Source organism: Bombina bombina, chromosome 7, assembly GCF_027579735.1.
Source record: "Bombina bombina isolate aBomBom1 chromosome 7, aBomBom1.pri, whole genome shotgun sequence".
NCBI classification, from domain to species: Eukaryota; Metazoa; Chordata; class Amphibia; order Anura; family Bombinatoridae; genus Bombina; species Bombina bombina.
Genome location: NC_069505.1, coordinates 251,339,345 through 251,365,395, shown reverse-complemented (window position 1 = coordinate 251,365,395; position 26,051 = coordinate 251,339,345). Strand labels below are relative to the sequence as shown.

Here is a 26,051-nt window from a genome sequence, read left to right as displayed (position 1 = left end):
ATATTATTAGCTGTTTTTATACATATTAGACTTAACTGTTTAGTTTCACTTGGTAATAAACACCACAATGACAAACTGCCAATTTTATTTTTGGAAACAAAAATGGATGTATTATAAAAAAAACAAAAAAACATTAAACAATACAAAAGCCAAAGGGGTCGATTTATGAAGATGCCGGGCGGACATGATCCGCTGTAGCGGATCATGTCCGCCCGACATCCATAAATGCCGCTGTCAGCATTTATCAGTGCACAAACATTTTGTGTGAAATGCTTGTGCAATGCTGCCCCCTGCAGGTGTTAATCACCCCGATCGTTTCCGATAGGGATGATTGCTGTCTGGCGCCTCAGAGGTGGCGGAGGTGTTAAGGAGCAGCTACATAAATTGGCCCCCAAGTGTCAAAGCCTTTTCTAAGTCATCATTCATTTTTTGTTTTAAAATAATTCCAAGCCTAGATTTATACAATAGTGTAATTTAACTAACATAGAAATAATGTATTGTGCTATTGAGTTGATTTATAATATATTTATTTGTGTAGTCACTTTCATAAATATCCACCCATTAATATAGCATTTTTACTATTCTGTTTAACAGAATACACATATCCATAAATCTAGGTCTTACAGGATATATATTATAGCATGAATCTCATTTGGTATGAACTACTACATTAGTGCAGTTGCGGGCACATAAAGCATTTAAAAAGTTGTGTTATTGTTTACAGATTACAAACTAAAAACAAAACAAAATTAACGATTAAACATATTTTTTGTATGACCAAATATAAAATTCTTTATTGCAATATTGGTCCTGAAAACAGATTTTCACTACCTTTTTTTTGTTGAGTAACTGTTCTTATTGAAAGGGAAATTGATGCTGGTGAAAATGTTTAGATTGTAACAAAAATGTTGCTGAAATAAATATATTATAGCACAGATTTGAGACATTTCTAAGTATAGCCAGATAAATAAATATCTGCATCTTGTCCATGCTGTTGAAACGCTGCACAAAAAGGTCATGTTCTTATGAAATATTTATTATTTGTAAGTGAAACTATGACGCTCTTCTGGGGATTTTATCTGCATGAGATCAACAATTAAAAATACTAACAACCTCTAGACTGATTTTTTAAAAACCATAACGCAAGTTGGTACCACACAAAACTTTTAGAGATGAAGATTCCGCAGCTTCAGAAACAATCAAATTGAGGGAACCTGACTGACACGGTTATGAAGATGCTGACATTTAGCTATGGTCAAGTCTTAAGAACTGAAGTTGGATACCTCTGCCGTAATACATCCCCTAACTAGTCAAACATCTCAAATTAAATATTGCTTTTTATGATTGGGAAGGTATATAAGGACAAGGATTACCAACATGTTTTGTGCTAAAAGACGTACTTGAAAGTTCAGAAGTAAAGGGCAATAATCGGATTATGTATTTCTATGAGTTTTGAAAAGCTACCATGGCATTGGAGGAGGCTTCTTCAAGTTGACCTCTCGTTACCTATGTGGGTCAGCTGGTTAGCTGTGTATGCAACCTACATCTAGTAACAACCATGATATGGGCACACCAGTGTTATGACTGAAGGTGAACAGTATAACAAAGATTAAAGTGTGCTATGAGGCATTACACTCTTCACCTGAAGGAAGCCTAAACAAAAATGGGTATCTACACAGTCTAATCCACATAATCAACTAGCTGGCTTGTCCTTTGTACAGCTTAGTAGCCCATAAGCACCATATGGTGACCAAGGCTTAAAAATAAGGTTAGGTGCAGAATAGGCTAACTCACAAATACTCAACCTAAACTCCAATTTAACAAAGACAATTTCTGATTAAGTATTGCATTAAAGATATGTTTGCTTTTTCGTTCACTTCTCTGATTTCATTTGTATAATTACATGTAAAGTTCATAAATGTTTTTAAAGATGTGGTTGTAAAATAACATCAAACAGGAATAAACAAAATTGATGGACTGCATGGAAAATATTGCTTTCAACATGATTTAACATTAAATAAGTTTTTGTATTGATATGTAATAATTGTTGTTTTAGTATGGTGATGACTTTCACGTGTGTATCTATAGCTGTGCTATTTTGCCCTAAATGCCCTGAATTTTATGGTGTTGAAACTCATAAGAGTGTTCATAAATAATCATTCAAAATAAATTGTACGCAATAGATAACATATAAAAAATACCAAACAAATAACATATTATATAACTCTACAATGACCTGAACAGATTTATGGTTTGATTTAAAAACCTCTAAGTCTTTCATCCAGGGACGCAAATTATGGCCTCTTAACGTGGACCTCTTTACGGGACAATGTCTGATAAAGCTGAGCGGTATCAATAGAGGATACACATAAATGCAGTTAATGGTTTTAATGTTAAAATAAATACTAAGTTCAGTGTCTGTATTAAAATAACATTTTCTCTGTGCTTGATTTATATGTTCCTAAAATAAAATACAGCCTTGATTTCATATAAACTCTTCTCTGCACGGTTATTAAAAGTAAAGCACAAAAATGAATTCTGAGGGTTAAAAAAAAAAGTCCATACACACATATGTATGTGTGTATAAATATATAAATATATATATATATATATATATACACACATGCACACACATACACATATATATCTTCTATTAATACAGACCACCTATTCCCTATATAATAGTGTTCCTTAAATTCATTTTGGCAGTGATTGGTTGTATAAGATTAATTAGATCACAAAGTACTGATGTCACATATTACACAACATGGTTTCCTAAGGCCCAAAACATTGAAAAATATCATGCGTCTTGTTCAGATACAGTGTGTTTTACAAATTGTGTAGTACAGTATATATCTTAATGCAATAAAAATAAAAAAAATGCATTTTCTTTCTCTTTCACTGACCAAGTTAAAAGGATACTTTCCTAAAATTGGAATGCTCCTAGTTTTTTCAAATTTTCTTCTTTTTTCCTGCAAACTTGTCACTCTCAGCAATTTGAGAAATATTAAAAAATATGTAAAGCAGTATTCTGTACATGTGAACTGCTGGAAGTTAAAAAGGATTGCTAAAGTGGTGGCAAAAAGCTACTGTAACATAAAGTTTCTCCTAAACACATTTGCAGAGTGCAACTGCAGTCCTTCGAGTTTGCAAATTAGTGTCAGCTCAGGAAATACTGAGCCGGGGAAGGGGAAAAAGTTCTGGAATTATAAACACTAAAGGAGAAGTTTTCCATTCCGATGGATTTTCAAAATCTTCCCAAGTCTCTGTTTCGCTGTGGCCATACCTTTCTTTGTACGTTTACCTGAAATAACATAAAACATTGCGTTAGAATACGTAAACTGTTCCCGTTTCCTCATATAACTGAAGAAGTTATTTGTAGCAATGAAACAATAAGCTTAAACATACTTTTTACCAACCCTAGAGTGTGGCTTCACTAGTACAATGAAGGAGATATTTAAATGAAAGCTGATTTATAAATGAGGTTTTAAGGGCAGATCAGCTGGTCCCTTGCTAAATTGAAGGTATTTACTTTATTACTGACTGAAAATGTATGCCAAATTAAAGGGACCGTCAAGTCAAAATTAAACTTTTATAATTCAGATAGGGCATGCAATTTTAAACAACTTTCCAATTTACTTTTAGCATCAAATTTTCTTTGTTCTCTTGGTATTCTTGATTGAAAGCTAAACCTAGGAAGGCTCAAACGGATTTCTAAGCCGTTAAAGGCCGCCTCTTATCTGAGTGAATTTTGACAGTTTTTCACAGTTAGACCGTGCTAGTTCATGTTTGTCATATAGATAACATTGTGCTCACTCGCTGTGGAGTTAGTTATGATCAGCACTGATTGGCTAAAATGCAGTCTGTCAAAAGAACTGAAATAAGGGGCAGTCTGCAAAGGCTTAGATACAATGTAATTACAGAAGTAACAAGTATAATAAAGGATTAGAAAAGTTACCAATTACCAGCAAATAAATATATCATTTGAAAGTACTCAGCGTGTAATATATATTTGTTATAAAAAAAATATAAACGGAAAAACTGGATAAAAAATATGGTGCGTATTGCTTCAATTGCACAATTAAAGGGATATTAAACCCATTTTTTTTCTTTCGTGATTCAGATAGAGCAGGCAATTTTATGCATCTTTCTAATTTACTCCTTTTATCAATTTTTATTCATTCTCTTGTTATCTTTATTTGAAAAAGAAGTCATCTAAGCTTAGGAGCCTGACAATTTTTGGTTTAGTACCCTGTGCAGCACTTGTTTAATGGTGGGTGCATTTAGCCACCAATCAGCAAGCACAACCCAAGTTGTGAACCAAAAATGGGCTGGCTTCTAAACTTACATTCTAGCTTTTCAAATAGAGATACCAAGAGAATGAAGAAAAATTGATAATAGGAGTAAATTAGAAAGTTGCTTAAAATTGCTACTCTATCTAAATTATGAAATAAAAAATGTTTGGTTTAGTGTCCCTTAAACAATTAGTTGTTAGTAAAAACATGAATAAGTTCCTTTAACGATACAACTGATTGATCCCCATAGAAAGGAGGACTGACAGCCACTGAGTGAGGAGGGAAGATTCCTAGCTTTTAAATTCCTTAAAGGGACATTAAACACTTAGAAATGGTGATATAAAAATGATAAATCATATATATATATATATATATATATATATATATATATATATATATATATATATATATATAAACAAACAACTGCAATATACTTTCATTATTTATTTTGTCCCCTTTCCCTGTAATTCCATTCTGAAGTTGTGAGCTTTTCAGTTGCTGTTAGAAATGGAAGTGCAGAACACTGTTATATTCCCCAGAGCCATTGGCTGCACACTCCAGTGACCTGATGATATTTGCATGCCAAGAGGCTTAAAGGGCATTTCTAGTGATAAAAATGTACATGGTGTAATTTGTTATAGCATGCAATTTTAGCACTAGCAACGGTGCCAGTCTGTGTATTTAACCCCTGCAAATGGGGTTAAACACATAGCTAAAGTACTGTTCATGAGCCACAGAAAGTTGCAGACTCTCTAAAGAATTAGCATGGGCATGTCATTTTTCCCCACTAGAATGGCCCTTATATACAAAGAAATGTTCAGGCAGTGTTTTTTTAATATTTATAAATTTAATATTTGTATCATTATTTGTACACACGTGTAACAATTTATTTTTTATTAAACACATATTTAAAGCATTTTTTTGATCCCGAGCAGAAACTTCTGCTGATCCAATCAGCAGCTTTAGTCGCACGGCTGGGTCATGATACAAATCAGAGCGTGTAATTTTATCGCAGAATAAAACAGAATACAATCTACCCTAAATGTTACTCATGGATAAATAACAATGAATTGGTAACGTTACTGTCTGATTAAGTATAAAGTTTATCATTTTAGGCAGTTTCCAGCTTCAGCTTGAAGTAGCAGAAGAAAACGCATTTTGTTTTGTAAAATTAGTAAGAGGTTGAGAGACAAAACAAATACATCATGAGATTTATGAAACTATAAACAAATGTCACTACCTAAATAGGAACCAACGCGCTTAGCAATGAAGAAACCTGATAATTAGCAAAAATCACAAACACTTTATACTAATAAAATAAAAATAAATCACCCGTTTATCAGATCTTCAAAGCAGATTAAAGGGACAGTGTGTTCTCCACTACACAAGAGTATGATATTTGTGTGTTTGTAACTTTATACAAAGGACTTTATCTGATCTATTTTATAAACTATTCTCAGAGCAGCCCTCAGACTGATCTTTAGCATAACGCAAGGGTGAATATTCCTTTAGGCTGCAATAGTCTGAGTGATGAGGCCATGAATCACATGATAATTCCCATTAAATTGACCATGCAATGATCTTTATTCTAGGAATAGACTTTTACTTTATGCTTGTATTATATCATATTTTCATTCCTATTCAGGTTTATAAGAGAGCTGATGCGCTTATCACTTCTCTGATTGGTGGTTGCCAGTTAATAAGTGATTACTACCTCTTTATACACTCTCTTCCTGTATACATATATATATTTTCTCTCTAATCTGTTCATATAATTTCACATACTGTAATTAATATTTTGGCACACTGAATGTAATTTTAGGGATACGTATTTGTAGAGCAGGTACTTACATTTAAGGGAATGTTTTCCGTTTTCTTCTAACATTCTCTGGTTGGCTGGAATAGAGTCCTTATTGTCTGGGGGGAGAAAAGAGTCATTTAAGTAAGGCAATAGCATATTACATTACCCTTCAGGCTTTGTTTAGATCACAGTTACACAAGAAGCCTCAGAAAAAGATCTGAATGACCCTAGCAAGGTAGCAGGAACTACATACGTTTTGTATATAAAGGCAAATGTGCAATACAGAGCTGTGAAATGACAACACCAGGTAGTGTGGCACAATATTGTCTCTGGGTCACACTGTACATCCCACAAACAGGAGTCACAGATCAAATTGTGTAATCAACAAAACTCCTAGACAAATAATGAGCTGGGATCTCTGAGTCTCCATATAGGAAGCAATGTGTCTATAAAATAAAGATGTTCACTAAATAACTATACATTCTTTAATCAGTCATTTACTGTAAAAGGCATTTTCTATGACTTGAGGGGACAGTAAAGTCAAATCTAATCTTTTATGATTCAGCTAGAACATGCCATTTTAAGCAACTTTCTATTTTAATTATTTTATTTGCTTCATTCTCTTAGTATCCTTTGCTGAACAACATACATAGGTAGGCTCTGCATCAATGCACTATTGGGAGCAAACTGCTTGATTGGTGGCTACACATGCATGCCTCTTGTCATTGGCTCACCAGATGTGTTCAGTTATTGTTGCTCCTGTGCTTTGCTTTAACAAAAGATATCAAGAGAATGAAGAAAATAACTGGAAATTTGATTAAAATTGTATGCTCTATTGGAATCATGAAAGAAAAATTTCAGGTTTTATGTCCCTTTAAATATGTTTTACTAAATTAATCAAGTATTGATAAACAGAGTTAAATAATTGGTTAAATCAGAATTATTTCCATTTTGTTGCCAAGTAAGGCATTAACCCTATAAATGTTCTACACAAGTTGCCCGGAACATTCTATACACTGAGAACTTGATATACAAGGAAGTGGTGTATTTTCCTCTTTCATCTTCAGTTTATTGCATTTTTTTGTCCATCATAAGAGGAAAGTCTAGAGAAAGTTTCTGCTCAATAACTACATATGCAGGTGGTGTTTATTTGTTCTGTCTGCCAGTATCCCTCGCTAGCGTGTGCACGTGCCTTGGATCTAGTTAGTTGAATTTACTGAAGTCTTATGAACTTATAGCTGAATATTTTCCCAAGGACTCTTGCACACTGGAATGTATCCTACATGATAATCAAGGGGTATGATTCTATATTACTGAGTTCACGTCAAATAGAATTTGTGTCATTTTTTTAGTTTGAATTGATCTTAAATGTCAGTGATATGAAATACAAAAATGAGTGAATTTGACCAATAGTTTTTTTTTTCTTTAAAATAAATCTCCTATAATTACATAACAGATCTGTCATAAGACAGGGCCAATTTATCAATGCCACATGGACTCGTGGAAATCAAGCAGGGCTGCTCACACAATTCATATCAAATATGAGTTTCTTTCATGTTGGGCAATAAATCACGTTGCTTAGCAAAAATATGACCTTGATTTGTTAGATGATTTTAGGTAAAACCTATATATATATATATATATATATATATATAGGTAATGAGTTTACAATGCTTTGTTTTTGTTTGAATACAAATACATAATCATATTGCACACAGTAGCTAGTGTCACTACATAATGACACCCTATGCTGTGTCAGCTAATGAAATAAGCTACTAATTACAACAGCCATTACTTTTTGTATAGGAGTCACTACAATCTAGTTGTGACAGTATACTCTGCCATCTCTTAGCTTTTCCCTGGCATAATCTTCTTAAAGGGGCATAAAACAAGTTGGGATAGAGACAAACAGGCCCATTTATCAAGTTCCGTACGGAGCTTGAAGGGCCGTGTTTCTGGCGAGTCTTCAGACTCGCCAGAAACACAACTTATGAAGCAGCGGTCTAAAGACCGCTGCTTCATAACCCTGTCCGCCTGCTCTGAGCAGGCGGACAGGAATCGCCGGAAATCAACCCGATCGAATACGATCGGGTTGATTGACACCTCCCTGCTGGCGGCTGATTGGCCGTGAGTCAGTAGGGGGCGGCGTTGCACCAGCAGCTCTTGTGAGCTGCTGGTGCAATGTTAAATGCAGAGAGCGTATTGCTCTCCGCATTTCGCGAGGTCTTGCGGACCTGACCCGCAGTGTCGGATCAGGTCCGCAAGCCCTTTGATAAATGGGCCCCAAAGTATCTCTGTGTATAGTTCTTCTGGTAGAATGCAAAAGTGCATAGGAATTATCTGCTGGAGCTGCCTACAAACTGTGAACTCAGTTGAAATACAAATTTCTGTGTTTAGCGCTCCAGGCAGCTTAGCTATGTAATTAATTTTGCTCATTTTTAAAAATTATTTTAAAATACTTGCCAGCAATTTTTAAACAATTTTTTTATGCAAACTATTTTAATTTAATTAGCCCTTTTAAGATATGCACAGATCTCAACCTGTTTTATGGCACTTTAAGCACAATCAGAATTGAGGGAAGAGGCTACATTTTTAAATTGAACAAGCTGACAATAATAATTGTGATATGTTGTATGGGGTGTTGGTAAAGGAATGTGTAATGAATGGATCAAACATGATGATTTAAGATTTTAGAGTGTTGAAATAAGGGGCTTGGGTGTCTTAAGTGATGGGGTTAATAAGGAGGTCTCTTGGGTGCTTGGAGGGTTTGTATAGAGAGGTTGGCCAGGCTAGTGATGGTATTAGAGATAATTGAGGGTTTATTGCAGTGCGGCCAGGTGACAGATAGAGATATAGGGCAATAACACTATATGATATAGGTACTGAAAGAGCTGGAATCCACAGCTCTGTACATAGCCATTGTGATCACTGCAGTCCCAGGGCCATCAGCACATAACATGCTGGAACTATTGTGTATTGTAGCCCCATTTGTACAGCTTGAATTGAGTCTAAACAGATCCCGTATTGCTTATATTCAGACATAAAAATATTGATAAACTAAAAAAGTCTCAAAATATTAACACTATAGCTAAAAATATACTAGTAATGTTTTGTACTTGTTTGTGAGTATTGGTGTTTTTTTACTCAGCCAACACTTAAAATATACATTTCAAACAACTCTCTGTACTTTTTATTTGTAATAATTGTATTTGTCCAAAGACAATCTTATCTTTGCAGGCTCACTTGTATGAGCAAAATAGCCAAGCAACAAATTAAAGTTTACCCCTTAAAGTTTTTACACATAAAAAAATGTACACAACTTCCAGACACAAAATAAACATGTTTAAAATTTTACTTAAAGGGACATGAAACCCAAACATTTTCTTTCATGATTTAGATAGAGAATACAATGTTAAACAACTTTCCAATTAACTTCAATTATTTAATTTGCTTCATTCTCGTGTTATCCTTTGCTGAAAGTTTATCTAGGAAAGCTCAGGAGCGGCGAAGAACCTAGGTTCTAGCTGCTGATTGGTGGCTGCGTATATATACAGAATGTCATTGGCTCACCCATTTGTTCAGTTAGAAACCAGTTGTGCACTGCTGCTCCTTCAAAAAATGATACCAAGAGAATAAAGCAAATTTGATAATAGAAGTAAATTGGAAAGTTGTTTAAAATTGTATTTTCAATTTAAATCATGAAAGAATTTTTTTGGGTTTCATGTCCCTTTAACATATTACTGTGATCTAGAAAATAAATACTACTTGCAAATACCAATACGATCTTCCTTTAAATGAATTAATGAGTAATCATTAGCAATTATATGATTACCAGGGATGAAGTTACAAAATTACTATATAAAAATAATTTCTATGCAGACCTCTCTCTTTATATACATACATACACACACACACACACACACACACACACATATATATACACACACAAGCTGAAATGTGATGCAGCATAGCTGTAAAAAGCCGACTAGAAAATATCACCTGAACATCTCTATCTAAAAAAGGAAGATATTTTACCTTGAAATTTCCTCAGTGGCCACATGAGACTGTAAAGGGACTTTAAAAAGCCAATCAGGATGCTAGTCCTGGGACTTGCAAGGGATCGTGCAGACACAGTCATGTTATTTCCCTCCTCAGTTTAAGGAAGTTTACTATCAAATCTTGCAAGATTTAAGTGAAATCTCATGAGATCACAGTAAAGGGAAGTGTGATTCATGAAGCTGATTGGCTGATTACTTTTTCCCCACCATGCACCTGCCAGTAACTGAAGAACAACTACACAGAGCACTTACTGTTGTGTGATGAAGATTTTTTTATTTAAATATCTGTTCAGCTGATATTTTCTTGTTGTTTTTTTTTTCAAGCTAAGCTGCATTACTTTCAGGTGATTTAGCATAAGGTTATGTTCCTTTAACTACATTTCATCTATTATACAGCCTACTTCTTACTAATCAAATTACTAATCAAGTATAGCTAGGAAATTATGAACTTCCCATTATGTTATTTTTTAGGACACAAATTAGATCTACTTATTGGGGCCTAATTATTATAGTGCGAACGGACATGATCTGATATAGCGTATCAAGTCCGCTGCACATGGATAAATGCCGACAGCGTATGCTGTCGGCATTTATCATTGCACCAGCAGTTCTTGTGAACTGCTGGTGAAATTCCGCCTCCTGCGGATTTTGCTAGCAGGGGGTGTCAACCAACCCGATCGTATTCGATCAGGTTGATTTCTGTTGATTTCTGTCCACCGCCTCAGAACAGGCGGACAGGTTATGGAGCAGCGGTCTTTAGACCTGAAGGCTCGCCGGAAACACGGGGCATCAAGATAAATATGCCCCTGTGTATGCTCCACATTCTAATGCAAATATTATTATGATTAGATGTCCTTTTTATTTTATATACATATCAAAGCAAATACCTTGTATACTAAAAGCAAATTTATAACAGAAGAAAATAAACAAAAGATATAATAATTGTAAAGATTTCATTGTCAAACAAAAAAAATGCAATAGACCTTTGACTACAAGAGGGTGTAAGGCAGCAAGTTATTATACCGAGGAAGCCATCACATATGCAACAGTAAGCACTCATATATTTAGGTTTACCTTTGGCAGCTGAGTTATTCTGAGAAGAGACAGACGGTCTCCTTTGTGTGAGGAACACTCCTGGTGCCATGGGCTGAGAACCTCTGTTAACTTGGGCTACCCCAAACGTGCTTGCACCAGCCGTGTACTCATGATCTGTGAGGCTACTGCTCAGCGAGTCTATCTTTGTCGCTTCAGGAGAACTGCTTTCCTGAGAAAGCTTATTTGTACTGTTGGATGACAGCTTCTTTTTTGTATTCTTTTTCTTCTTGACTTTGTGTTCCTCCTTTAAGCAAGCAAATCAGTATCATAATTCCACTAAATGTCTATTTTATCTAACAGTAGTAGTAGTATTTTATCACAAGGAAATACACTATTAACCAGCCTCACTTCATCTATCTACTTTTGAGCTATTTGTTTAATCACATAAATATATTAACTGACACTTGAAATGGCATTGTGTTGGTTTCTTAAGTTAAAGGGTCATTACGGTGGAATCATTTAATTTTCTAACTTGTTGTCATGTCAACACTAGGGACGCTATTTGTTTAACCCATGAAATACATCTCAGGAGATGCAGAGTACTGCTGGTCCCAAGAGGAAACTGACGGTCACACAGCTGCTGCTTGAGTAAGTGGCTGTGTGCAATCTGGACCAGAAGTGCATTGCAGCTCCAGAGCAGTACTTTAACTTTGTGTTTAATGTTGGGAGTTAAACACAGCATTGCAGGATTACTAGTGTTAAAGTTAAATGTTCTGATTAATTAGATTATGTCATTTTTACACTATAATGGTCCTTTAAATCATTTTGGGTAGGTCAGTGTTGTGATATTGTCCAATATTATTATACATGTAAGGTAGCATGTCTAAAATGGCAGCAAATGTTTTTACATGAGCAGTTATTTGTTTGAACCCTATTGCTGTACAAAAATGTTTTTGTAAGTAGAGCCCTAAGCGTCTCCAGTGTCACAATGTGGGGACATACCTGTGCCACTCTATTAATGGCAGTGACTTAGTTTTCACTCCCTGACCGGCTGCCCCAGGTTACATATATTGTATATAAGGAAGAGGGATGATCTGTGTAAAACTCCAGAGAACAAGCTTTTTTTTATGCTGATAATATGTATTTTAAATATACAGAAATGTACTTTCCCTTTAATTTGACATTACTCATCAATGTAATGTTTCAGTGTAGTGTAATAGTGAGAATATTTGTCTTCACTGCCAGTAACTGTTATAAATGTACTGCAGACGGCACTACCATATGTTCTATATCCTCTATGTAAGAAGGCACTAATGTCTCAAGGACAGTGATGTGTGTGTTTGTTTATATTCGCCTTATGCAATGTAAGGCTTGATTAGCTGACAGCGCAGACGTCTTATGCTACAGAGTGGTAAGAGCTATGGCGGGTGAGGCTTGGGAATTGAAGGACAACCTCACCAAAGCCTCATACTTTGTATTCCTTGCACTGCATTCGTCCTATTGCAATGAAGTGGCATCTTCTGCTTTCTACCCTATTAGCTTTCTATGTCTATGGGACGCCCTTCATTTATACAACAAGTTATGCTTTCTACCCTGTTAGCTTTCTATGTCTATGAGACGCCCTTCATTTATACAACAAGTTATGCTTTCTACCCTGTTAGCTTTCTGTGTCTATGGGACGCCCTTCATTTATACAACAAGTTATGCTTTCTACCCTGTTAGCTTTCTATGTCTATGGGAATCTCTTCATTTATACAAGTTATGCTTTCTACCCTGTTAGCTTTCTGTGTCTATGGGACACCCTTCATTTATACAACAAGTTATGCTTTCTACCCTGTTAGCTTTCTATGTCTATGGGAATCTCTTCATTTATACAAGTTATGCTTTCTACCCTGTTAGCTTTCTTTGTCTATGAGACGCCCTTCATTTATACAACAAGTTATGCTTTCTACCCTGTTAGCTTTCTGTGTCTATGGGACGCCCTTCATTTATACAACAAGTTATGCTTTCTACCCTGTTAGCTTTCTATGTCTATGAGACGCCCTTCATTTATACAACAAGTTATGCTTTCTACCCTGTTAGCTTTCTATGTCTATGGGACACCCTTCATTTATACAACAAGTTATGCTTTCTACCCTGTTAGCTTTCTATGTCTATGGGACGCCCTTCATTTATACAACAAGTTATGCTTTCTACCCTGTTAGCTTTCTATGTCTATGGGACGCCCTTCATTTATACAACAAGTTATGCTTTCTACCCTGTTAGCTTTCTATGTCTATGGGGCGCTCTTCATTTATACAACAAGTTATGCTTTCTACCCTGTTAGCTTTCTATGTCTATGGGACACCCTTCATTTATACAAGTTATGCTTTCTACCCTGTTAGCTTTCTATGTCTATGGGGCGCCCTTCATTTATACAACAAGTTATGCTTTGTACCCTGTTAGCTTTCTATGTCTGTGGGACACCCTTCATTTATACAACAAGTTATGCTTTCTATCCTGTTAGCTTTCTATGTCTATGGGACGCCCTTCATTTATACAACAAGTTATGCTTTTCTACCTTGTTAGCTTTCAATGTCTATGAGACGCCCTTCATTTATACAACAAGTTATGCTTTGTACCCTGTTAGCTTTCTATGTCTATGGGACGCCCTTCATTTATACAACAAGTTATGCTTTCTACCCTGTTAGCTTTCTGTGTCTATTAGACACCCTTCATTTATATAACAAGTTATGCTTTGTACCCTGTTAGCTTTCTATGTCTATGGGACGCCCTTCATTTATACAACAAGTTATGCTTTCTACCCTGTTAGCTTTCTGTGTCTATTAGACACCCTTCATTTATATAACAAGTTATGCTTTCTACCCTGTTAGCTTTCTGTGTCTATTAGACGCCCTTCATTTATACAACAAGTTATGCTTTGTACCCTGTTAGCTTTCTATGTCTATGGGACGCCCTTCATTTATACAACAAGTTATGCTTTCTACCCTGTTAGCTTTCTATGTCTATGGGACGCCCTTCATTTATACAACAAGTTATGCTTTCTACCCTGTTAGCTTTCTATGTCTATGGGACGCCCTTCATTTATACAACAAGTTATGCTTTGTACCCTGTTAGCTTTCTATGTCTATGGGACGCCCTTCATTTATACAACAAGTTATGCTTTGTACCCTGTTAGCTTTCTATGTCTATGGGACACCCTTCATTTATACAACAAGTTATGCTTTCTACCCTGTTAGCTTTCTATGTCTATGGGACACCCTTCATTTATACAACAAGTTATGCTTTGTACCCTGTTAGCTTTCTATGTCTATGGGACGCCCTTCATTTATACAAGTTATGCTTTCTACCCTGTTAGCTTTCTATGTCTATGGGGCGCTCTTCATTTATACAACAAGTTATGCTTTCTACCTTGTTAGCTTTCTATGTCTATGGGACACCCTTCATTTATACAAGTTATGCTTTCTACCCTGTTAGCTTTCTTTGTCTATGGGGCGCTCTTCATTTATACAACAAGTTATGCTTTCTACCCTGTTAGCTTTCTGTGTCTATTAGACGCCCTTCATTTATACAACAAGTTATGCTTTCTACCCTGTTAGCTTTCTATGTCTATGGGACGCCCTTCATTTATACAGCAAGTTATGCTTTCTATGTCTATGAGACGCCCTTCATTTATACAACAAGTTATGCTTTCTATGTCTATGAGACGGCCTTCATTTATACAACAAGTTATGCTTTCTACCCTGTTAGCTTTCTATGTCTATGGGACGGCCTTCATTTATACAACAAGTTATGCTTTCTACCCTGTTAGCTTTCTATGTCTATGGGACGCCCCTCATTTATACAACAAGTTATGCTTTTCTACCCTGTTAGCTTTCTATGTCTATGGGACGCCCTTCATTTATACAACAAGTTATGCTTTCTACCCCGTTAGCTTTCTATGTCTATGGGAAGCTCCTCATTTATACAACAAGTTATGCTTTCTACACTGTTAGCTTTCTATGTCTATGGGACGCCCTTCATTTATACAACAAGTTATGCTTTCTACCCTGTTAGCTTTCTATGTCTATGGGGCGCCCTTCATTTATACAACAAGTTATGCTTTCTACCCTGTTAGCTATCTATGGCTATGGGGCGCCCTTCATTTATACAACAAGTTATGCTTTCTGCCTTGTTAGCTTTCTATGTGTATGAGACGCCCTTCATTTATACAACAAGTTATGCTTTCTGCCTTGTTAGCTTTCTATGTCTATGAGACGCCCTTCATTTATACAACAAGTTATGCTTTCTGCCTTGTTAGCTTTCTATGTCTATGGGGCGCCCTTCATTTATACAACAAGTTATGCTTTCTGCCTTGTTAGCTTTCTATGTCTATGGGGCGCCCTTCATTTATACAACAAGTTATGCTTTCTGCCTTGTTAGCTTTCTATGTCTATGGGGCACCCTTCATTTATACAACAAGTTATGCTTTCTACCCTGTTAGCTTTCTATGTCTATGGGACGCCCTTCATTTATACAACAAGTTATGCTTTCTACCCTGTTAGCTTTCTATGTCTATGGGACGCCCTTCATTTATACAACAAGTTATGCTTTCTACCTTGTTAGATTTCTATGTCTATGGGGCGCTCTTCATTTATACAGCAAGTTATGCTTTCTACCTTGTTAGCTTTCTATATCTATGGGGCGCTCTTCATTTATACAGCAAGTTATGCTTTCTACCTTGTTAGCTTTCTATGTCTATGGGGCGCTCTTCATTTATACAGCAAGTTATGCTTTCTATGTCTATGGGACGCCCTTCATTTATACAGCAAGTTATGCTTTCTATGTCTATTAGACGCCCTTCATTTGTACAACAAGTTATGCTTTGACATTGTGTAATCACTATTCGCTTGTGTGGACTGCATAGGGTAATTTTATACTATACACTTTGCAGTTACATCTTGCATTCATCACACCTGCTTCTTCACCATTTAGGCTGTAGTTAGAGTATTTATTGGTTCCTTTCAACAGTTTTGTTTTCCTTAATGACTAGTACACTCTGTACTTGGATCATCTAGTGTGATATTTGGGGGTAGATTTATGAAGCTGCATTCACAGCTTTTTGGGCTATACGGAGCAAGTGCATAAGCTGCCACATATTTAATCCCTTAATAACTGCAGATGTACAGGGTACATTGGCACCTTGTTAACTAGCCCTCTTATCAGGCTTTTTATAGTGCAGGTCTTATTAATGTCAGCAAGACCGCGCTATATGTACATGTATGTTGGTTGTTACGGGGTTAAGAAGCAAAAACTGCTTCTTTTTCCGCTCCATCACTTCAGAGGTGACAAGATCAATCACCCAACACTCGCTTGTTCAGGGTGATTGACATGCCCTGCTTTAGTACAATTGGATGCGGTGGATGCAGCATCACAAGTGGTGATTGCAGGTGAACTGGGTCACTACTTGCGAACCTGTCCTCCTGCAATAATGATACGTTTAGCCTTGGAGTCCATTAACTTGCAGTCTTTTTCCACATTAAATGGACATTCAGATTGCAGTATAAAATGGATAATTATGTATAGTAATAAAAACTAACAATTTACTTTCATTATTAATTCTGTCCCTTTTTCCTGTAAATGAATTCTGATAATTGTAGGATCTCCAATTCCTGTTGTGCTGACTCCATTGCTATACAGGGAGTGCAGAATTATTAGGCAAATGAGTATTTTGACCACATCATCCTCTTTATGCATGTTGTCTTACTCCAAGCTGTATAGGCTTGAAAGCCTACTACCAATTAAGCATATTAGGTGATGTGCATCTCTGTAATGAGAAGGAGTGTGGTCTAATGACATCAACACCCTATATCAGGTGTGCATAATTATTAGGCAACTTCCTTTCCTTTGGCAAAATGGGTCAAAAGAAGGACTTGACAGGCTCAGAAAAGTCAAAAATAGTGAGATATCTTGCAGAGGGATGCAGCACTCTTAAAATTGCAAAGCTTCTGAAGTGTGATCATCGAACAATCAAGCGTTTCATTCAAAATAGTCAACAGGGTCGCAAGAAGCGTGTGGAAAAACCAAGGCGCAAAATAACTGCCCATGAACTGAGAAAAGTCAAGCGTGCAGCTGCCAAGATGCCACTTGCCACCAGTTTGGCCATATTTCAGAGCTGCAACATCACTGGAGTGCCCAAAAGCACAAGGTGTGCAATACTCAGAGACATGGCCAAGGTAAGAAAGGCTGAAAGACGACCACCACTGAACAAGACACACAAGCTGAAACGTCAAGACTGGGCCAAGAAATATCTCAAGACTGATTTTTCTAAGGTTTTATGGACTGATGAAATGAGAGTGAGTCTTGATGGGCCAGATGGATGGGCCCGTGGCTGGATTGGTAAAGGGCAGAGAGCTCCAGTCCGACTCAGACGCCAGCAAGGTGGAGGTGGAGTACTGGTTTGGGCTGGTATCATCAAAGATGAGCTTGTGGGGCCTTTTCGGGTTGAGGATGGAGTCAAGCTCAACTCCCAGTCCTACTGCCAGTTTCTGGAAGACACCTTCTTCAAGCAGTGGTACAGGAAGAAGTCTGCATCCTTCAAGAAAAACATGATTTTCATGCAGGACAATGCTCCATCACACGCGTCCAAGTACTCCACAGCGTGGCTGGCAAGAAAGGGTATAAAAGAAGAAAATCTAATGACATGGCCTCCTTGTTCACCTGATCTGAACCCCATTGAGAACCTGTGGTCCATCATCAAATGTGAGATTTACAAGGAGGGAAAACAGTACACCTCTCTGAACAGTGTCTGGGAGGCTGTGGTTGCTGCTGCACGCAATGTTGATGGTGAACAGATCAAAACACTGACAGAATCCATGGATGGCAGGCTTTTGAGTGTCCTTGCAAAGAAAGGTGGCTATATTGGTCACTGATTTGTTTTTGTTTTGTTTTTGAATGTCAGAAATGTATATTTGTGAATGTTGAGATGTTATATTGGTTTCACTGGTAAAAATAAATAATTGAAATGGGTATATATTTGTTTTTTGTTAAGTTGCCTAATAATTATGCACAGTAATAGTCACCTGCACACACAGATATCCCCCTAAAATAGCTATAACTAAAAACAAACTAAAAACTACTTCCAAAACTATTCAGCTTTGATATTAATGAGTTTTTTGGGTTCATTGAGAACATGGTTGTTGTTCAATAATAAAATGAATCCTCAAAAATACAACTTGCCTAATAATTCTGCACTCCCTGTATCCCATACAATCACGGGCTGCACAGTGACCCAGTTACAACTGCCCCTAATAGGCCTCAGCAGAAAAGGAAACCTGGGTTACAAGATAGTGACACCTATTGCTTTATGGTCACATCATTCTATTTAGCATTATCTAAATGTTCCTTTAATAGGGTGATCTTTGTTGTTTTATATTAATTGGTTTACGATGTGTAAAGTGTAAAAGGTTGCGTATTTGGTTGTCCTTTTATCAGTAATATAACTGATCTTTGCCATCAGTGTGGAGAACATCCAGAGTTTTGAAATTCATTATTCCTGGTACAAACTTTTTTGTTTTATTGCTTGAGTAAGATAGGAAATGTGCTCTTTATACACTGCCATACTAGCTGCCTATCAGGGCTATCACACTAATGATTATGTACAAATCATGCTTCACTAATATGAAATAAAACACAAGTTACACAGTATAATAGCAACTAAAGTAACTATATATATAAATGTAATATTTCAATAATGTGCCTTAAGATAACTACATTTTATGTGCGCAAACCTGACACCGCATTAGACCTACATTGCAAAACACGAAGATTTTACATTCCTATGTTCTTCAGATATAATTTTTTTTATTTTTATTATTAAATATATATTTAAATATATATATATATATATATATATATATATGTAGAAAAACAGGTATAGGTATTCACAGATATATATAGAAATATATATTTACAATAAAAATAACATTACTGTAAGTGAAGAACATTGGAATGTGAAATATTAATAACTCCTGTTGGGGTAGTGTGTGAACGATAAGTGTTAGGTTTATTCTTCAACACTGTCCAATTAAGTCTATGGAACAAATACGTTACTGCTGTCACAATATTTCAAGTCCTCAAGATAGCATGTATTGGATTTCACTTGCACAAAACTTTTACTTTTAACTTGTAATACACGTGCTAACCAGCGCGTGAAAAAAAGATTACTTCTAGCGAAGTTTACGCTTGAGCGGGAGCGCTAAATAGCGCGTCTCTTGTAATCTAGCCCTAAATCGGTAAATATATTAATAATACAAACATATCATTATTAATTTTAGCACCTGGTATGACCAGTAGGCTATACCTATCATATCTTCATCTCTCCTCGCAGTATTGTAAGATTTGTATAAAATGATCTATGTGAAGACTGACATGATCTGTAAAGCTGCACCAGTATCTATAGTTTTGATACAAGTGTACGTTACTGTGCGACCAAGCATTATAATGGCTTTTCCTGCTGTGTTGCTTAATGATGATATATTAACTACATCTAATGATGTTAAGTAAATTATCATTAAACCTATAATCCACTTAAGACTTTTTATGTGCTAAATTACTTTTTTATTTAGAATATTTAAATTTTACATCCGACTGCCTTTCCCTCCAGCAATATCAATGCTGTGAAATACAAAAACTTGCATTCCTTCACTTAAAGACCTAAGAATATCAATGCTGTATATGTATATTGACTAAACCAAGCCCCAGCACAGATCCCTGAAGGGCTCCACTGGTGACTTCCTATACTATGAATGCCCTCCACTAGCCGTGACAGCGTATTTAATATATTTAGTAAGTTCTAATAGTGAAATGAATACTTAAAGGGACAAAAACCCATTTCCTTCTCATTATGTGATTCAGGCATGTGCACACTACCTACCTAGGTATCTCTTCAACAGAATAACATGAGAATGAATTAATAATAGAAGTAAACTGGCATTTTTTTAAAATTGTATTCTCTATTTGAATAATGAAAGAAAAATATTTGAGTTTTATGTCCCTTTCATATGGAGTCAGCACTTAATATTGAACTTAAAGTCAATGCTAGCTGTAAAAATAACAACACTTAATGCTCATAAAAAAAATAACTTAAAAACAAAACAAAAAAACAACTAAATATTACATTTAAATGAATTGACAGTTGTATTATTTATGTAAAAAAGAATCTCAACATTACAAATGGTTTGGGAACTTTTTTTGTTCTGTGTAAACATTGTAACTTGTTGCCTATGATAATGCATTTTGTATCAGTTCCCTTTGAAAATTAATTTACATTAAAAAATATCTAATACTATGCTACAAACCAAAATAAGTAGTGTTGTTTTCTGATTATCAAACACAATGCATAATTCGTATATGATAACTCTTTTTTTATGTATTTACAACAATCATCTGTACAATGTCACAACAAGTAAGTCCTCCGTCTTCACAGTCTTTTAGTGCACAATTTTTATTTAAGCACTTTCAGACTGTACTATAAAATGTTTATGTGTTTAAAAAAGAACTTTGCAATATACTTTAATTATGTATTTTGTTCCTTTTTTATTTGACAAAGTACTAAAATCTGTGGGCTTTCCAATTCCAGTGAGAATTAGAAGTGCAGATACTAATTAGGACATTTCAGCTACAAACTGCTTTTGCCTGTAAACTACAAACTAAAATGTTATAAGTATGAATGCAAACTCTAACAAGTGAAATGCGTATTGAACACAAACTATAACACAGTATCCAGTGAGTAAGAGAGACCTTTGGTGTGTCTCACCTGTTGTGATAATTTGGCAGCTGCTGCCGCTAGTCCAGTTTCAATCGAGGCAACTCTTGTACCTTCTCGGACTGGTCTGTCTTGTCTGGGTATTGAAGGACCGACTCTCGCTAAATATAAACATTTAATAAACTCAATATTCAACAATATTACTTTATACATTTATTTCAACTTATAATTAGTTCAGATGATCTGTTTATTGTTTGATTGGAGTGATTTAATACCTCTGCATTTATCCAACAGAATTAGCCCACATTTTGATGGATTCCAATGAGATCTGAGGATACCAATGTAAACTGACATTCATTAGTTAGAAGCAAAATACTATTTTAACCTTCTTTGAAAATTACAATTAGACTTGAGTTCACTACAAGATCAGAATCATTTCAAAGCGACTGTCCAGTGAGCTCTGAATCACATTACAAAGAGTTCCTCCAAGCACATTTGTTTTATAGTTACTACAGTCTCTGGGTTGTCGTACAATGTGAGGACTAATCTCAAATAAACCTTTATTTACACAGTGCTTTTCATGCTGACCCTAACTCAATATCAAGTTCTAATCTCATTTGCACATTAATGAGCAAAATAATTCTGTTCTAGAAACATTCGGCTAGATTACGAGTTTTGTGTTAAGCTGAAAAAGCAGTGTTAACAGGTCCTAACGCTGCTTTTTCACTACCGCTGCTATTACGAGTCTTGCAGGTTTAGGGGCATGGCACACTTATTTGGCCTTACCAAAAAACGACTTACGTAAACTTTGTAAACCCTTTTTTCGATGGGAATTCCATAGCCCCGGTATTATGAGTCTGTCCTGGGAGGCCAAAAAGTGAGTGGTACACCCTCTACCTCCAAGATCCGTAACGCATTCTAAAGTCAGTAGTTATGAGTTTTACACTACAACGCTGTAACATAAAACTCTTAACTAAAGTGCTAAAAAGTACACTAACACCCATAAACTGCCTATTAAACCCTAAACCGAGGCCCTCCCACATCGCAAACACTATAATACATTTTTTAACCCCTAATCTGCCGCTCCGGACATCGCCGCCACTATAATACACATATTAACCCCTAAACCGCTGCACTCCCACCTCGCAAACACTAGTTAAATATTATTAACACCTAATCTGCCGCCCCTAACATCGCCGCCACCTACATTATACTTATTAACCCCTAATCTGCCGTCCCCAACATCGCTGCCACTATATTAAATGTATTAACCCCTAAATCTAAGTCTAACCCTAACACCCCCTAACTTAAATATAATTTAAATAAATCGAAATAAATATTACTATCATTAACTAAATGATTCCTATTTAAAACTAAATACTTACCTGTAAAATAAACCCTAAGCTAGCTACAATATAACTAATAATTACATTGTAGCTAGGTTAGGGTTTATTTTTATTTTACAGGCAAGTTTGTATTTATTTTAACTAGGTAGAATAGTTATTAAATAGTTATTAACTATTTAATAACTACCTAGCTAAAATAAATACACATTGACCTGTAAAATAAAACCTAACCTAAGTTACACTAACACCTAACACTACACTACAATTAAATAAATTAACTAAATTAAATACAATTAAATACATTAAATTAGCTAAATCACAAAAAAAACACTAAATTACAGAAAATAAAAAACAAATTACAGATCTTTAAACTAATTACATCTAATCTAATAGCCCTATCAAAATAAAAAAGCCCCCCCAAAATAAAATAAAGCCCTAGCCTGAACTAAAACTATCAATAGCCCTTAAAAGGGCCTTGCCCCAAAGTAACCAAAGAGTACAAACAACCCCCTAACAGTAAAACCCACCACCCACATAACCAACTCCCCAAATAAAATCCTAACTAAAAAAAGCTAAGCTCCCCATTGCCCTGAAAAGGGCATTTGGATGGGCATTGCCCTTAAAAGGGCATTTAGCTCTTTTGCAGGCCCAAAGTCCTAACCTAAAAAGTAAACCCACCCAATACACCCTTAAAAAATCCTAACACTAACCCCCGAAGATTCACTTACTGGGAGAAATCTTCATCCAAGCAGCAAGATGTCCTCAACGAAGCCGGCAGAAGTGGTCCTCCAGACGGGCAGAAGTCTTCATCCAGATGGCATCTTCTATCTTCATCCTTCCGGCGCGTAGCGGGTCCATCTACAAGAGATCCGACGTGGAGTATCCTCTTTAAACAACTGCTTCGTCGTAATGAATATCTCTTTAACTGACGTCATCCAAGATGGCTTCCCTTAGATTCCGATTGGCTGATAGAATTCTATCAGCCAATCGGAATTAAGGTAGAAAAAATCCTATTGGCTGATGCAATCAGCCAATAGGATTGAGCTGGCATTCTAGTGGCTGTTCCAATCATTACGAAGAAGCCGTCTTTTGAAGAGGATGCTCCGCGTCTGATGTCTTGAAGATGGACCTGCTCCGGAAGGATGAAGATAGAAGATGCCATCTGGATGAAGACTTCTGCCCGTCTGGAGGACCACTTCTGCCCATCTGGAGGACTATTTCTGACGGCTTCGTTGAGGACATCTTGCCATTTGGATGAAGACTTCTTCTGGTAAGTGAATCTTCGGGGGTTAGTGTTAGGATTTTTTTAAGGGTGTATTGGGTGGGTTTATTTTTTAGGTTAGGGCTTTGGGCCTGCAAAAGAGCTAAATGCCCTTTTAAGGGCAATGCCCATCCAAATGCCCTTTTCAGGGCAATGGGGAGCTTAGACTTTTTTAGTTAGTATTTTATTTGGGGGGTTGGTTGTGTGGGTTTTACTGTTGGGTGGGTTGTTTGTATTTTTTTTTTACAGGTAAAAGAGCTGATTACTCTGAGGCAATGCCCCACAAAAGGCCCGTTTAAGGGCTATTGATAGTTTAGTTTAGGCTAGGGTTTTTATTTTATTTGGGGGAGGGGGGGTATTTTGATAGGGCTATTAGATTAGGAGTAATTAGTTTAAAGATCTGTAATTTGTTTTTATTTTCTGTAATTTAGTGTGGGGGGGGGGTTGTGTGATTTAGCGAATTTAATTTAACCTAGTTAAAATAAATACAAACTTGCCTGTAAAATAAAAATAAGTCCTAAGATAGCTACAATGTAACTATTAGTTATATTGTAGCTATCTTAGGGTTTATTTTGTGTGGGTGGTGGGTTTCAATGTTGTGGGGGAGGGATTTGTAATTTTTTTTACAGGTAAAAGAGCTGATTACTTCGGGGCAATGCCCTGCAAAAGGCCCTTTTAAGAGCTATTTGTAATTTAGTGTAGGGTAGGGCTTTTTTAATTTGGGTGTGGGATTAGATTAGGTGTAATTAGTTTAAAAATCTTGTAATTTTTTTTATTATTTTCTGTAATTTAGTGTTTGTTTGTTTTTTGTACTTTAGATCATTTTATTTAATTTAGGGAATTAATGTAATTATAGTGGTAGTGTTAGGTGTAATTGTAACTTATGTTAGGTTTTATTTTACAGGTACTTTTGCCTTTATTATAGCTAGGTAGTTATTAATAACAATTTAATAACTATTCTACCTAGTTAAAATAAATACAAACTTGCCTGTAAAATAAAAATAAACCCTAAGCTAGCTACAATGTAACTATTAGTTATATTGTAGCTAGCTTAGGGTTTATTTTATAGGTAAGTATTTAGTTTTAAATAGGAATAGTTTAGTTAATGATAGAAATTTTATTTAGATTTATTTTAATTATATTTAAGTTAGGGGGTGTTAGGGTTAGACTTAGGTTTAGGGGTTAATACATTTAATATAGTGGTGGTGACGTTGGGGCGGCAGATTAGAGGGTTAATATGTGTAGGTAGGTTGTGGCGACATTGGGGGCGGTAGATTAGGGGTTAATAAATATAATGTAGGTGGCGGCGATGTTGGGGGCAGCAGATTAGGGGTTAATAAGTATAACGTAGGTGGCGGCGGTGTCCGGAGCGGCAAATTAGGGGTTAATAAGAATAATGTAGGTGTCTGCGATGTCGGGGCGGCAGATTAGGGATAATAAGTGTAAGATTAGGGGTGTTTAGACTCGGGGTTCATGTTAGGGTGTTAGGTGTAAACATAAAATGTGTTTCCCCATAGGTATCAATGGGGCTGCGTTAATGAGTTTTACATTGCTTTTTTGCAGGTGTTAAGACTTTTTCTCAGCCGGCTCTCCCCATTGATGTCTATGGGGAAATTGTGCACAAGAGCGTACGACCATCTCACCGCTGACTTAAGCAGCGCTGGTATTGGAGTGCGGTATGGAGCACAATTTTGCTCTACGCTCACGCTCACTTTGTAAAAACCTGTAATACAAGCGCTGTTGGTAAGTGAGCGTTGAGAAAAAAACTGCTTGTTAGCACCGCATAGCTCCTAACGCAAAACTCGTAATCTGGCCGATTGTTCTTCTGCCCAAAAAGCATTTTACTGCAATCTTACTTAAAAGGATAGGAAGATCAAAATTAAATTGGTCTGATTCAGATAGAGCATGTTATTTTAAGACACTTTTATTTTCAAATGTGCTTCATTCTCTTGGTATCCCTTGTTGAAAAATAATATTCACATATCCTACACAAGTGGGAGCGAGCTGCTGATTGTTGACTGCATATATTTGTCTTTTGTGATAGGTTGACTAGAAGTGTTCAGCTAGCTGCCAGTAGTGCAATGTTTTTTCTTCAGCAAAGGATAACAAGAGAATGAAGCAAATTTGATAATGGAAGTAAATCGGAAAGTAATTTAAAAGTGTATGCTCTATCCGAATCATGAAAGTAAATAGAGGGTTTTCCTGTACCCTTAACTCTTACCTATATACAAAATATTTCTGCTAACACAGATGGAAGATGTCACTTTGTTACCAATGATAGAAAGAAATACTTATGTAACTAAATGCACAAAAGCAGATCATTTAAAGCAATGCATGCTTGAGAGAGGATGCACTAAACTGCTGTATGACATGTAAGCTTCAATCACTATGACAAAGTAAGGAGTGCAATTATTGTATTGATTATGAGATCAGAATAAATGAAATCATTATAATACATAATATATCAAATGAATTTATGCTGTTTTGCAAACACCTAACCTCAAGTCATG

The 26,051-nt window shown here is 36.0% G+C and overlaps 1 protein-coding gene across 2 annotated transcripts in view; it reads right to left on the bottom strand.

Moving 5' to 3' along the window:
* Nucleotides 1–510: 510 nt before the first annotated feature.
* The window catches only part of PHF2 (PHD finger protein 2), a 697,107-nt gene continuing 671,566 nt past the window's right edge, over nt 511–26,051 (bottom strand). For both annotated transcript variants that reach the window (XM_053720695.1, XM_053720696.1), the window contains 4 exons: nt 20,986–21,095; nt 11,229–11,493; nt 6,147–6,212; nt 511–3,304 (listed from right to left, as the gene is read on the bottom strand). In XM_053720695.1, the coding sequence (XP_053576670.1) occupies nt 3,216–3,304; nt 6,147–6,212; nt 11,229–11,493; nt 20,986–21,095 (530 nt within the window). In that variant the 3' untranslated portion in view covers nt 511–3,215. The remainder of the gene's footprint in view (nt 3,305–6,146; nt 6,213–11,228; nt 11,494–20,985; nt 21,096–26,051) is intronic.